General features: G+C 49.5%; 1 protein-coding gene across 13 annotated transcripts in view; it reads left to right on the plus strand.

Moving 5' to 3' along the window:
- ZFHX3 (zinc finger homeobox 3) overlaps positions 1-15,698 on the plus strand; it is a 1,367,978-nt gene that overhangs the window by 1,192,315 nt on the left and 159,965 nt on the right. For 11 of the 13 annotated variants that reach the window (XM_059999586.1, XM_059999596.1, XM_059999587.1 and 8 more), the window contains one exon: positions 10,422-13,180. The exons of the other annotated variants lie outside the window; for them this stretch is intronic. In XM_059999586.1, the coding sequence (XP_059855569.1) occupies positions 10,468-13,180 (2,713 nt within the window). In that variant the 5' untranslated portion in view covers positions 10,422-10,467. The remainder of the gene's footprint in view (positions 1-10,421; positions 13,181-15,698) is intronic. 13 annotated transcript variants of the gene reach the window in all.

The following is a 15,698-nucleotide window of genomic DNA, read 5'->3' on the forward strand; positions in this document are numbered from 1 at the left end:
ACTTACGAAGAATGTTTCATGACATGGGAACAGTTTAATGCCTAAATTAAGTTCAAGGGGCAGTCCACTTAAGGAGCAGTGTGATCTGAGGTTGGTAAAGATGTGTTAACTATCGATACATAGAAGAAAAAAACCTAAAAATTTTCTACCTCCCAGTGGCTCTCTGGCTGGTGGGATTATAGGTGATTTTTATTTCAGCTATTGAGCTTTTCTGCACATACCCCCCAATTTTTAAAATACCGAGTTCATACTCCTTTAGTAAGAAGAAATTTTTTAAAATAAGTCTAACATCATGAGATGCCAGAATGAAGCTGTAACGGGCCAGATGGTACATTTTACATCATTTCCTAGCTTTTGCTCCACAGCCCAGTAGGAAAAACAGAGAGATCAGAAATGGGATCTTTTAAGAGGGATTTTTAGGAAATCAGAGATGAAAAGTTTTGGGTGCTGGCAAAAGAAGGCACTGAAGTAGTACACTCAGTGGGGGAAGGTATCCAGTTCAGCGGGGAAAGCACTGAGGGATGGGCGAGGTTGGAGGGGCTGAGGTACGCACCTGTCAGGTAGGAGGGGCAGTTGAAGGAGGGGCTGCTTCACATCTGGGAGGGGGGTGGGGATGCATGTGTTATGGTGCATAAATCCAGGTCAGGAGAGAACCGTTCAGGCCAGAGATGGACAAAGGATGCTGGCCTGTAGTCCTCTGGATATGGTGGAGAGGTCTCAGAGTAGACACTGAAGTAAGTACCTAAGTGTTGGGATAGCTGGTTAAACTGCCCCAAATCCTTTTTTTTTTTTTTTAAGAAAAATGTAGAGAATTAAGTAATAGCTGAGTCATTTCACTTTTTATTACTGTATTCATGGGTTTGGTTGTTTTTGAACTGTGAGTGTGTCCATGTGTATAGTAACAAATTCTCTTCCCCTAAATACCAGCTCATCTCTCCCAACACCCACAGCCTGGGCTCCTAGACCTGGCTCTGCTTTATGATCTCACGACTCCCTCCTCTTCCCCTCCACGAGTCCACTGGAGCCAGAATAATCACGGTAGTTGTGGATTCCCTGCAGAATGGACTGAGCTAGCAGTTTTCACTTCCAGGCTGATTTATGTTCACACTGGAAAGAGCACAGATGCACTTATTAGCAAACACGAAGCCCAGGGCCTGGACAATTCTCTGGGCCTTCCGGGCAATGGTCCTCCTGCAACACAAGAGACCTGTTCCAGCATGTGTGTGTTTTCTGACCTCGCCATAGTAACAGAATAATTCTTAAGGCTACTGGGAAATTGCTACCAAGAGGGTGGAATCTCACCTATTTACGGTTTAACACTTACTGACTTATATGCAGCAGCAATATACAAATACAGTTATTGTATAAAGCACAGAATGGAATTGGATGTGCTTCTTCAGTGGCTTCCAAGCTAAACAGATGAGGGTATTATTTCTTTGCCCCTTGAATGAGGTTTCTACTTATCTCAGAATCTAGGTTGCCCTTGGCTTTTTTTTTTTTTTTTTTGAGGCCAAGGGGATAGTTTATTCATTGTTGTGTATTTCGCTAATGTGTTTTAGTCTAGGTTAAGCAAAGCCCACCCTCTGTAGGTTGCTGGGGTTCTTTTCTGTGGTGGCTGCCCCTGCCATTATATTTAGAATTGCTTTTCACCAAGTTAGGGAAATCTGTCCTGAATCAGGGTCATGGGTGTCTTAGGAAATATCTTACCAGCGTGTGTTACTTGGAATTCCGCCTGGCTTAGAATGGCCGTTTGTCTCCTCCAACCAGTGGGCTCTATCCAGGACCTCTCGGCTGAAGGAAGGGAAGACCAGTTTTCTCTGTCTGTCTGTCTGTCTGCACCTCCCCGTCCAGCCTTGCAGCCTCCCTCCTTTCATGAAGCTGTGCCAGGAATGGATTTCAGCTGAAGACAAGGGTAGGGAATCAGGCTGGGTTGGCTGTTCATAAGTATTTTGGGAGGTTCAACATGTAGTATTCCTGCACTGGACAATTTCTTTTTTCTTTTTCTTTTGATATAATTTCAGATGTACAAGAAAGTTATAATAATAGGACAAAGAATTCTAACATACCTTTCCTCCAGACCCCCCCCACCCAAGTTAGCATTTTCTAAGTTCTATTTGTATGTTTGTACTTACGCAGGTCTGTACAGACACACACTCTCACACTTTTTTTTCTAAGCAGTTTGAAAATCAAGACATCATGCCCCTTCACCTCTAAATGTATCAGTGTCTATGTCTTAAAAACAAAGATATTCTCTTATATAACCATACTGCAGTTATCAAAATTAGGAAATGAACATTCATCTACTACTACTGCCCAATCTACAGATCTGTATCAGATTTTGCAAGTTGTCCCAATTGTACCCTTTATAGGGAAAGAGAACCCAGATTCTTTGTTATGGTCATTGTTCACGTCTCTTTAGTCCCCTTTAATCTGTCTTTCTGCCTCCTGACTGACATTTCTGAAGAGCCTAGGACATGTTTTTTGAATAGATCTATTTTTATTTATCTATTTATTTATGGCTGCGTTGGGTCTTTGGTGCTGCGCGCGGGCTTTCTCTAGTTGTGGCGAGCGGGGGCTGCTCTTCGTGCTTCTCATTGCATTGATTCCCTTGTTGCAGAGCACGGGCTCTAGGCGCGCGGGCTTCAGCAGCTGTGGCACGCGGGCTCAGTAGGAGCCTAGGACATTTTGTAGACTGTCCCCAGCTTGGATTTGCCTGATGCCCCCTCCGTGATTAGACTCAGGTTTTGCATTTCTGGCAGGCATGCCAGGGAAGGGGTGCTGTGTTCTTCTCAGTGTATCCTCTCAGGAGACACAGGATGGCTATTTGTCTCATTCCTGGTGATCCTAGCTTTGATCACATGGTGAAGGAAGGTGATGTCTGCCAGGTTTCTCCACTGTAAAATCACTGTTTTTTCTTCTGTAGTTAATAAGTGTCTTGTGGGGAGATACTTTGAGACTGTGTAAATATTCTGTAACTACTCAAACTTTCACCCACCAGTTTTAGTATCCACCGATTCTTTCCTGAATGGGCTATTATGATGATGGTTACCAAATGGTGTTTTTCTAAATCCGTAATTCCCTCTGCATTTGTTAGTTGGATTTCCACCCTAAGCAAGAACTCTACCTTCTCCCACTTTTTTTTTTTTAATTTATAAAAGTATGGAATCATGGATTCTTATGTTATATATTGGGTTATAGTTCTTTACCCTCATGTAACTTTCTTGCTCAAATTGTCCCAGGTTCAGGCAGTGAGAGCCCTGCAACCTGCTCCTGGGTCCTTCGGTCCCACTCTCTTCATTCTTAGAGCACTTTCTTATGTTCTGGCTTAGAAAGATGCTCCACGCTCATCCTGCACTCTCCCTGCCCCAGCCCAAGAACCAGCCAGTTCTACAAGGAGACCTGGTTCTATTTAGAGGAGAATGGTTACACCACACACTTCTTCAGCTAAGAGGAAAAGAAAGAATGTGTATAGGAATCATCTTTTTTCTTCCCCTCTCAAAGTGTTATCATTTCTCCTAATGCCTTGATTTTCCCCATGGTTTTTTTAAGCATCTATTACATCTTGGATGTGGACAGTACAGAGATGAATGAGACGTGGAACCTACTCTCAAGTTGCTTTCAGCCTAGTGGCAGAAACAGACCAGTCAACATGTAATTACAGCAGTGCGATAACCCCAGAGTTGCAGTGTGTCCCCATATGCAGAACACTGTGGGATCACAGAGGAGGAGGTTAAAGCTGATAAAGCTGCCTGAGCAACCCGATGGAGCACTTGGAATGAATAGAATCTTCACATTTCAAAGGACCCAGGAGGCTGCCTGATGGAACCTCGGGCCATGGCAAAATGTCTTTTTTCTCCATTCATGAAACCAGAGTCAACATTCCATTGGGAGCTTTGATAATCTAGAGAAAGATTTTCATTTATATTGAGTTGAACTCTTAATTTTTAATAAATTCCCCCTCATTACTCCTAGTTAAACCCTGAAGCTAAGTAGGAGACTCGGAACTAATCCTCCGCGTACGTGGCGGGCGGGCCTTCGCATGGCTTGGGATAGTTGTCTTGCCCTGCAGTGGGGACCTCGCTTTTCTTTGCTCTTGAGCTGATCGTGGTCAAGCCACGATTCAGTTGTCAGTACCCCTCTTACCGAGATTTCCCCATGTGGCTCATAACATTCTTCATGCAGGCAGAGAAAATGGTGGGGCTGTGATCCTGCTGAGTTGGAACAGGTAGAGGTACCCCCTGTAGCCCAGAGACCACATTTATGTCTTTGGTCACCATGTCAGCTTTGGGCTGCCACTGAATTTGTAGTGAAGTAACACCTCCAGGGTTTCTTTGCATGAACTACTGTTAATCCAGGTCTCTTCCGTTCTCTGTTGGTTTTACTGCTTGCCTGAACTGAAATACAAGGCTTCCTACTTATCCTTTCAGAATTTCATCTTGTTCCTTTCAGCCTGTTGTTCCAACTTATCGAGATTTTTTTTTTAAGTCCTGATTCCACTAATTAGCATATTGGTTAGTCCTCTCGACTTTATTTACTTTGCAAATTGGTGTATGTGCTTGGTCTCCTCTGCCCCTCAGGTTGTTGATTTAAGCGAAGGGAACCAGGGATAAGGCAGGAATTAAGGCATGTCCCCAGGCACATTGACCTTTGAGTGGGTACTGTATATGCCCCACCCCCCCACGCTGCGTGGCATGCAGCATCTTACCCTACCCAGGGATCGAACCTCGTGCCCCCTGTAGTGGGAGCGCAGAGTCTTAACCACTGGACTGCCAGGGAATTCCCTGAGTGGGTACTTTAGGTAACGGCATCCTCCAGCTTTAAAATCAGGCAGACTTTATAAGACATTTTGCTACCCTAGATACAAAGAAATGATAAACTTTGGGATATGTTATTAAAATCAAAAAGTACCCTCTACTGCATTTCTCAGATCATTGAATCTAAGTGAAGCTGCTTTTCAGTTTATTTTATGTGAATTTTCTTACTGAACCTACAGCTAATTGCTAATTCCTCAGGACTTTTTTCTCCCCAGATGCTATTCAGCAACTGTCAACTCTGTTCTCAAACTGTGAGGAACTTGCAGTATATAATCTATAACATATCCTTTTAAATTTAATATATATATTTATATTTACTTTATCCAAAACGATGATACACGTCACTCCTTCCCCTTCTCTTGTTTTATATTACTTCTGAGTGCTTTTCACGTTTAACATTGTATTTATTTGTTTGCAGTCTTTGCCCCACGAGAATGTAAGCTGAGACCTGTCTATTGTTGATTCTCTAGCATCAGGCACATAATAGATGTGCAGTAAATGTTCAGTTAATGTATGAATGAATGAATACATTTCTAGATTTATAGTTTCTGGAATCTGCCTTTTTTTTTTTCTTAAAAGAAGTCAGGATAATGGGCCTACCGTACAGTTCTTTGCAACAGCAAAGAACTTTTATCCCCTTCTCTCCTGTATGAAGATATCCAAGTAAGAGAGTCCATTTTGAACTCTCCTCCCCCACCACTCCCAAGCAAAAAAAAAAAAAAGGGCGTGTGTATGAACTGGCAGTGTTCCATTACAGAGCAGTCCTGATAGCCCATGATCTTAGAGCAGTCCCTGGTACCTAAAGATTGAATGTAAATGTCAGATGTTCTGAAGTTCTCCTTGAGAAATAGACACTACAGAAAAACACAGTAGAGTGGCAAAGAACACAGACTCCACAGCCAGGCTACGGTTTTGTCATTTAGGCTGCAACCTCAGTTTTCCCTTCTTCAAAATGGGGATAAAAATAGCGCCCATCTCACTCAGGACTTCTCTGGTGGTCCAGTGGTTAAGACTTCACTTTCCAGTGCAGGGGGTGCAGGTTCAGTCCCTGGTCGGGGAGCTAAGATCCCACATGCCTCACAGCCAAAAAGCCAAAACATAAAACAGAAGCAATATTGTAACAAATTCCATAAAGGCTAACAATGGTCCACATCAAAAAAAAATTTAAAAAAATAGCACCCATCTCATGGAATGTTATGAGCATTGAGGTGGCGTTGAACCCACAGGCCTTACCATGATGCCACACACAGGAAGTGATGACTTCCCTTAAGATGATTTTCATTTTAAAAAGCCTTGGGAAATAAAGGCGCGAAGGAGGAAATGAAGTAGCCCATAACCTCATCCCCTAGCAATTACCGTTGTAAAATTTTTTGATAGAAATCTTATGTATTTCCATATGCAGACCTATATAGGCTTTGTTCACTCAGCATCCTGTGTGATCATTTTCCCACGCCCGTAACTAGTTTCTCTTAAAAATGCCATTTTTTAACATCCTATGGAATGCTATGCACTGTAATTTATTTAGAGAGTACCTTGTTTCGCCACATTATTTCCATCTTTTTTTTTCTGTTATGAACACTGTGATGAATAATCTTATATGTCTTTGCATATCTTGGATTGTTTCCTGGAATGGGGGAATTGCTGAGTCAAAGGGCACGTGCATTTTTGAGGCTTTTGATACCCACTGCCAAATCGCGGTGCTCATCGAATCCCCCTCCAGCAGACTAGGGAGTCCCCGGGAGCCCTCCGGTTTGCTTCTCTCTGGCGATGCTGCATGGGTTATTCACGAGGGGGGGGGGGCGGGCAACAGTTTCTGGCTGTCTCTGCTCTCTCTTTGTTTTTTTCTTCCCCTTTGTTTCCTTTCTTGGTTTTCTGCCAAACTGCCTCTTGTGAAAGGACCGCCTAATTAACCCTGTGCTAATTAACAATTTAAAATTACAGAGTGCGACCGTTCATGTTTAATTCTCCAGGAGCTGGCGCATCAGTGGAGCCCCCTCCCCTTCCAAGTAACTGCACCTCCCACCCCAGCTTCCCTGTAACTGTTGCGTGGAGCCCGGTTCTGTCTCCTTAAGGGAATGGGATAAAGCTGTCACATCACATCTTCTCAGTTGAAAGAGCGAGATGGGGGGGGGGGGGGTGGGCGTGGTGCCCAGGATAACAGGGTGGAGTTTTATAATTTTAAACCATCTTTGAAAAATAAAGACCGATATTGGCAAAGATGCAGGGGCTTTACAGATAGGTTCCAAGGAAACTATAACTTGTGGGAGAAGCAAGAGCAGGGGGCTCTCGATGAAGATGTTAGAACTTTTCTGTGCAAGAAGACTTCTCACAGGGCAGAGGGAGGCGCTCAGCAGAGAGTGCGAGGCTAGATCCCTCCCGTATCTTACCTTTAACTCTCTTACTGGAGAGGTGTGCTCAGTTGAAATCTAACTGAATTCTTAAAACCACACACACACAAAATATCCTTGCTGAGTACGACACTGGTGGTCATGAGTAGAGCACGTCTGTGTTTAAAGGGGATTTTGGGGTGTAAATGGCTGGAGGGAAGCAGGCTGCAGGAGGGGTTGCGGGTTTGTGCTGTGTGTGCTGGCCCTGGAGGTACTGGAGGAGTATGTGGGGGGGGGCAGAGCTGCACGTATGGGGGCTGTGAGAGCACCGGGACCCGCTGGATTCCCAGGCTGCCGTCCGTAACTGAAGATCATTGATTTTACGGGAAACCGTGTTTACAGACAGAGTGCCGATCGACCTGCTGAGTTGACTTCTGCCTCCTTAAGTAAGAACTATCTTTTTCTTATTGACTAGCTGATAAACAGAGTGAAAGGAGCTGCCGGCCGGGCAGGAGAGTGGGAGAGGGCCTGAGGTTCTGGAGCTGAAGGATGGGGCAGGGCTAAGAGATTTCTTCATCTCTGTGCTCTGGTCCCCTGTTGTCCACCCCCATCCCTGCGCCTCCCAGGGACTGGTGGGTGAGCCCAAGACTGACCCTGCCTGGTTACCTAGCAGTGCAGGCCCCAGGCATGGAGGAGCTGGTGGTCTGGTGAAGTTGTTGTAAAATAGAGAGTGTCTCACTCAAACTTTAATAATGCACATCCCCTGGGCATTTGTATTAAAAATGCAGATTCTGATCTGAGAGTCTGCGCTTCTCACAGGCTCACTGGGTGAGCTCACTGGCCCTGAACCACACGTGACTTAGCAGAGTTGTAAGAGCTTCTGATTGCCCTGGCCAGCAAGCATTGAAAGGAAGTCCAGAACTGGTGCCTGAGGTCCAGAGTGGGATCCTTCTTTCCCACCAGCATCTCAGTGGGCTGTTGCCCCTGCAAATGAGTGGTCCCCTGTGTGTCCCCTCTCATGGGGCTAGCGTCACCACGACGGGTGCATCTGTCTTTGCCTATAAGGTCATCTTTTCTTGACACCTTTTGCTGAGGAATAGAAAACAAAGTTAGGTGAGTTTTTAGAAGTCCCAGTCCCTTAGCTGGATGATTTGTGGAGGAGGAAGAAGAAGAGAGCAGAGCAAGAGAAACCCACCAATTAATTGGTAAATGCTTGCAGGTTTCTTAGCCCAGTCCAGGCTGGAGAGGAGATTGGCTTTGCTGTCGATACACAAGTCCCTGGTGAAGCATCAAAGCTGTTCCCCTTTATCAATCGTGGCCTCCCCTTCCCGCATGTTCCTGTAACTTACCAAGCATTTATGACATTGATTTTACGATTGGGCTGTTAACCCTCCCGCCCCTTCAGGCCTGCCAACCTTTTTGGCCTGAGCTGTCAATCAGATGTCATCCAGCCAATTATGTGCGTCCTTAGGAAGAGCCACCCTGGATTCTCACCTGTATCCCAGCTGAGCCTTGCGAGGAAGTCTTATCGCCCTTGCTGTTTGGTTTGGTGTGGTTATCTTTGTTTAAAGTCAATATGTCTTTTCTCAGGAACACGGAACCTTGTTGTAATGGAGTTTGAGGTTATATGCTGAGAGGTGGTGTGTGTTTTAAACAAAACGTGACACGTCCTTCCAGAAAGTTGTTTCTCCTGAGACTTCTGGTAAACCTGCCTTCCCCGTCTTTTCCCGAGGGGGACCTATTCGCTCACTGTGCAGTCGAGAATCAAGCAATGAAAAAAGAGTGGGAAGATGGGGGTTGGTGGGGAGGGAGACCAAACGCAGCCAAAACCTTCATCCACTGTGTGTGAATGAGATGGTGGGTGGAGAAGCAGCCACGTGTTCTCCTGGAAGGAGGTGTGGCGGGAGGGTGGCCTGGGATTTGCAGCGAAGGCTCAGGGCCTTGCGAGGCGCTGCGTTGCCTGTTGGAGCGGGGCCGGACGGAAGAAATACTCCTGTGATGTTGTTGCCACAGGAGCAGAGCGGTGGCGGGTGATCTGATGTCTCCCTCCCCAGGGACGCGAGGTCTCAGAGGGCAAATTCAGCTTAGTGGCACTTTGGAGTCGGAAACGGAAAAGCCCCAGGGCTGAAGGACAGCTGCTTTGGGTAGCGACTAATAACTAAGAGGCAGGTGTGGAACGGGGGCTGGCGGAGCCCAGCTGCCATCTCGGCTCGCCGCGAAGATCCTTGACAGCAGAACCACCCAGCCAGTGGTGAACGGGCTCATCCAGGCAGGGCGAGATCCTCTCCGCTGGCGGGGAAGTCGGCCCGTTGAGAGTCGGGGTGGCTCTTCTTAGAAACATCAAGCTCACGTTTTGCACCTACATATTTTGAGTCTGAAACCAGCTGAGTCACAAGCAAGGGTGTTCTGTGGGTTGTAGGGAGGGGATGGGAATTGGGAGATCCGCCTTTCTCGGCGCCCGGATGGCACTGGCCTCGTTTTTAGATTTAGGCCCTCAGTTTTACTGCTTGTAAAATGGGACGATGTTTCCCAGGCTCGGAGAGGATGAATGCAGCCGTGGGCCCTTTTGGGGGCTTTGCAGAGCTTGTCCAGGCCTGCACGCTTGCCCTCGAGCCCTGTAGTCCTCAGCACTTTTCCGTGAACTTCTCAAACTAGAAATCGGGTCAGTACGAGCGACGGCACAACTTCGCCTCTAAATCAAATGGCGTATCCTCTCCCAGGTTCATGATTCTTCCTCGAGGGCTGCAAGGTCTTCCTCCTCCTGTCTGTCCGTCCCCGGCGTCCCCCTGGCCCCCAGACAGTGCGGGCAGCCGGCGTGGCTTTGTGCTGCCATCTGCGTGCGGCAGGGCTGCTGTTCTGTGTCCTCGGCGGGGCCTGGCGAGTTGACGCCGTCCTCCTCCTCCCCTGTGGCTCATCGCCCGGCCCCGACTCTGACGCTGTGCTTGCAAAGAACCCAGATTCGAACCGGTCTCCAGGGGTAGAGCTGCCAACAGTCTGAAGACGAAGAGGGATTCTCCTGATGCCCCTTTCCCCACACCTCCACCCCCGCCTCTGCCACGCAACCTGGCCGTGACACCCAGGGGCGCTGCCCACCCTCTGCGCCTCGACGGGGTGGGGCGACGGCCGGGGTCCCCACTGCCCCGCGGTCTCTGTTGTGGGTGTGGACAGAAGCCTGTTAGAGCGCTCTGTGTGGGACCTTAGCCTCGGCCCTCCTAACCTCTTTCCTTTCTCTCTCTCTTCCCCCTCTCTCCCTCCTCTCCCCCTTGCCTCCGCCCTTCAGGTCCGATCCGTACTGGGTGCAATGAAAGCTCCACGCAGGCCTTACCATGGAAGGCTGTGACTCGCCTGTCGTCTCGGGGAAGGACAATGGGTGCGGTATCCCTCAGCACCAGCAATGGACTGAACTCAACAGCACCCACCTCCCCGACAAACCCAGTAGCATGGAGCAGTCCACAAGCGAGAACCACGGGCCCCTGGACGGCCTGAGGGCCCCCTTCAATGAGCGCCTCGCGGAGAGCACCGCCCCGGCCGGGCCTGCTGCCGAGCCCGCCGGCAAGGAGGTCAGCTGCAACGAGTGCCTGGCCTCCTTCGCCAGCCTCCAGACCTACATGGAGCATCACTGCCCCGGCGCGCGCCCCCCGCCGCCCCTGAGGGAGGAGAGCGGGAGCGACAGCAGTGAGGAGGGGGACGAGGAGAGTGACGTGGAGAACCTGGCCGGGGAGATCGTGTACCAGCCGGACGGCTCGGCGTACATCGTCGAGAGCCTGAGCCAGCTGACCCCGGGCGGGGGCGTGGGTGCGGGTGGCAGTGGGCCCCTCCCGTCGCTCTTCCTGAACTCTCTCCCCGCCTCGGCGGGCAAGCCGGGGGACCCTTCCTGCGCTGCGCCCGTCTACCCACAGATCATCAACACTTTCCACATAGCCTCATCCTTCGGGAAATGGTTTGAGGGCCCAGACCAGGCTTTCCCGAATACCTCAGCCCTGACGGGGCTCAGCCCCGTCCTGCACAGCTTCCGCGTGTTTGACGTGCGACACAAAAGCAACAAGGATTATCTGAACAGTGACGGCTCTGCCAAGAGCTCCTGCGTATCCAAAGATGTTCCCAACAATGTGGACCTGTCCAGATTCGATGGCTTCGTGCTCTATGGCAAGAGGAAGCCCATCCTGATGTGTTTCTTGTGCAAACTCTCCTTCGGGTACGTCCGTTCGTTTGTGACCCATGCGGTGCACGACCATCGAATGACCCTGAGTGAAGATGAGCGGAAACTTCTTAGCAACAAGAACATCTCCGCTATCATCCAAGGGATCGGCAAAGACAAGGAACCCCTTGTAAGTTTTCTGGAACCAAAAAACAAAAACTTTCAACTCCCTTTAGTTTCCACCGCTAACCTCATAGGCCCCGGACACAGTTTTTATGGTAAATTTAGTGGCATTCGAATGGAAGGGGAGGAGGCTCTCCCAGCCGGCCCTGCCGCCGGCCCCGAGCAGCCCCAGGCTGGTATCTTGACCCCCGGCGCCCTCTTGAACCTTGGCGGGCTCACCAGCTCGGTCCTGAAGACCCCCATTACCTCAGTCCCCCTGGGGCCTCTGGCCTCCAGTCCTACCAAATCCTCAGAGGGCAAGGACTCTGGGGCAGCAGAAGGAGAGAAGCAAGAAGTGGGCGATCCGGATTGCTTCTCCGAGAAGGCGGAGCCGGCCGAGGAGGAGGCCGAAGAGGAGGAGGACGAGGACGAGGAGGAGGTGGAGGACGAGGACGACGACGAGGACGACGAGGACGAGGAGGACGAGGGCTGCAAAGGGCTCTTTCCAAGCGAGTTGGACGAGGAGCTGGAGGACAGGCCCCCCGGGGAGTCTGGGGCCGCAGCAGGTAGTGGCAGCAAAAAGGACCTTGCTCTCTCAAACCAAAGCATTTCTAACTCCCCCTTAATGCCTACTGTGCTCCAGACCCTGTCGAGGGGCGCAGCTTCTACTAGTTCTAATTCCGCTTCTTCCTTTGTTGTCTTTGATGGTGCGAACAGGAGGAATCGTTTAAGCTTTAACGGTGAGGGCGTCAGGGCCAACGTGGCAGAGGGCGGTAGGAGGCTGGACTTTGCTGATGAAAGTGCCAATAAAGACAATGCCACAGCACCAGAACCAAATGAAAGCACAGAGGGGGACGATGGGGGCTTCGTCCCCCATCACCAGCATGCTGGCTCCCTCTGCGAGCTTGGGGTGGGGGAGTGCCCCTCGGGGAGTGGCGTGGAGTGCCCCAAATGCGACACGGTCCTGGGTTCCTCCCGCTCGCTGGGCGGCCACATGACTATGATGCATTCTCGCAACTCGTGCAAGACACTCAAGTGCCCCAAGTGCAACTGGCACTACAAGTACCAGCAGACGCTGGAGGCGCACATGAAGGAGAAGCACCCGGAGCCGGGGGGCTCCTGCGTCTACTGCAAGAGCGGGCAGCCCCACCCTCGGCTGGCCCGAGGCGAGAGCTACACGTGTGGTTACAAGCCTTTCCGCTGTGAGGTGTGTAACTACTCCACAACTACCAAAGGCAACCTCAGCATTCACATGCAGTCCGACAAGCATCTCAACAACATGCAGAACCTGCAGAACGGAGGGGGCGAGCAGGTCTTCAGCCACACGGCTGGGGCGGCGGCGGCGGCTGCCGCGGCGGCGGCCGCCGCGGCCAGCATCGGCAGCTCCTGTGGGGCCCCCTCGCCCACCAAACCAAAAACCAAGCCCACCTGGCGGTGCGAGGTGTGCGACTACGAGACCAACGTGGCCAGGAACCTCCGCATCCACATGACGAGCGAGAAGCACATGCACAACATGATGCTGCTGCAGCAGAACATGACCCAGATCCAGCACAGCCGCCACCTGGGCCTCGGCAGCCTGCCCTCGCCCGCCGAGGCCGAGCTCTACCAGTACTACCTGGCCCAGAACATGAGCCTGCCCAACCTGAAGGTGGACAGCGCCGCCCCCGACGCCCAGTTCGTGATGGGCGGATTCCAGCTGGACCCCGCCGGGCCCATGGCCGCCGTGACGCCCGCTCTAGGTGAGGCTTGACTCCGTGTGTGTCTGTTCTGAGGATGGGAGTTAAAGCGGGGGACGCTGCGAGTGGGCCGAGATCGTGTTGACTTGGTGGATTCTGTCGAGTCCGGTGGATCTGGGGGATCTTTATTTTCTTGAGAGTTGTTTTGTGCTCAACTTGAGCGTCCAGCCCTCACGTCTTTTTCTCAAGAATCCCTTGAACTCTGTGTGAGCCTGTGGAAGATGGTTTGCGTTCAACAGAGACATGATTACGCTCCGGCTCCACGGGCCGGGATTAAAATTTAAGTGTTTCCTCTAGTTTTTGGCTTCGGGTCAACTTTCCCTTCTGTTCCCAGTCCCCCTTTCTCTGTCGCTTTCTCGATTTGAAAAATTGCCACAATCCCCCTAAACTTTGGGGTTCCATTAAATATTGATCGAAATGTACAGGAAACGGTAGCTGGAGTTTTAAATAGGGACAGTCATCTCCGGAAGAGGAACTGGAAACCGTAGTGTGCCTTATTTAAATAAGCCAAGGCTGGTTCCGAGCTGTCTGGGAGCCACCCAGATAACGTTTCTCAGAGCTCTCCAGTGTTTTCACCAGGACCTTGATGAAAGAGACGGGTTCTTTCTCTTTCTTACTTTGCATGAGTTGCCAGTGATCAGTATAGTTGGGAATTAGATGACCCTGGGGCACCGTGAGGAGTGGTGTGAGAGATGAGAGATGACTAAATTCTAAAATTGTAAATTAAAGCCCAGTTTTAATATCAGATCCCGGTTAACGGAGCCTTTGTTGCCATGGAGAACATGGCTCCGTGTTAGAAGACATGGGTTGGCCGTTTTACCATTGGCTTAATAGAGCTAGAACGGGACCAAGAGGATGGGATTTGAATGCCAAAAGCCGTGACTCTATTTCTGTTTAATTTTTTAAAAAGTTTTTTATTCGAGTATAGTTGATTTACAGTGTTGTGTTAGTTTCAGGCGTACAGCAAAGTGAATCAGTTGTACATATGTTCACTCTTTTTTTTTTTAAGATTCTTTTCCCATTGACAGAGTATTGAGTAGAGTTCCCTGTGCTGTATACTAGGTCTTCATTAGTTATCTATTTTATATCTAGTAGTGTGTATACGTCAATCGCAATCTCCCAGTTTATCCCTTCCTACCCCCTCACCCCCCCACCCCCGCACCCCCTGGTAACCGTAAGTGTGTTGTCTACATCCGTGACTCTACTTCTGTTTTGTAAATAAGTTCATTTGTACCTTTTCCTTAGGTTCCACATATAGGCGATACCATGTGATATTTGTCTTTCTGTGTCTGACTTACTTCACTCAGTATGACAATCTCTAGGTCCATCCATGTTGCTGCAGAAGCCATGACTCTTTATGTACAAAGAATCATGACCATTTCTGGGGGAGAGCTTCTATAGCAAGAAAATGTACAAACCGGTTTCATGAGGACCAGTGTGATGGTTGGGCCCCTCCCGCCCCCACTGTGTGTGCCTCGGACACGCACTGCCTGGTCGTCATTCCCTGATCCTGCTAACCTCTCGAGACCAGCAGTGATGTCCTGAATGAAACAGGATACCCTTCCTGACACGGGAGCGAGTTGTTCTCAGCAACAAAGCGTGAGCAGGTGCCTTTATCCTGGGATGGCTTAGGTTCATGCCAGAGGGCTAAACCTCCCCAGTAGGCACGTCTTTATCCGTGTGGTGTTGCAGTGCTAATTGCTGCGGATGAGCGATATTTCACAGCATTTAATTTGTTGTTCCTACCACGCACTTAAATTTGAATCCTTGCTACTTTCATCTTGTTTTCTGTTTTGGAACATTGACCTGTTGATCTTTTCTTACCAAACAATTTGAAGATGTTTTACCCACTGGTTAATCATCATGGATGCATAGGGCTCAGTCATCTTATTCGTCCCCAGAGTGAACCACAGGGGATGCACACCTGGGGGTGGCTTCAGTACTCGAAGACTTTTCACTTTTTAAAGCCTATGGGAATTGGGGTTTTCTCGTCTAGAGATTTAAAATCTTGGGGAGGCAGATCTTGGAGTAAATCAAAGATAATGTAAGTGGAATGTAGACACAGAAAAATGGATGGGTTCATACTGGGTCACAATGAAGACTTTTTAATTACCTTGAGAACCAGTAATCCTGACTAAGACTTGAATTGAGTGGCAGAGAAATAGTTTGCTTCTAACACCTGCTGTCTGTGAGTCTGCGGGGCATCGTGCATTCCGGGCAGATGGCAGGTGCACACACATAGAGGATCCAGACTTCATTTCTTAAAGAGAATAGAGTAATAGAGCGCTTTCTTCTGAAGACCTCATCCAGGTAGCCAAGGAGGGCCCTGAGTTTCCAGTGTCGCTGCCTGTCAGCCGAGGTGAGTCTCTGGAGACCTCCTGTGCCTGCCTTAAGCCACCAGAGCCGTCGAGGCGGAGTGAGGGTGACAGATACTTTATGCCGGAAGCCGGCGTGGGTATGATAGGACGTATCCACTTGGACCCACAATTTAAGTCGCACGACCTCTGTAGAAGCCAACGTG

The sequence above is a fragment of the Delphinus delphis genome, chromosome 20 (assembly GCF_949987515.2).
Source record: "Delphinus delphis chromosome 20, mDelDel1.2, whole genome shotgun sequence".
Classification (NCBI taxonomy): Eukaryota; Metazoa; Chordata; class Mammalia; order Artiodactyla; family Delphinidae; genus Delphinus; species Delphinus delphis.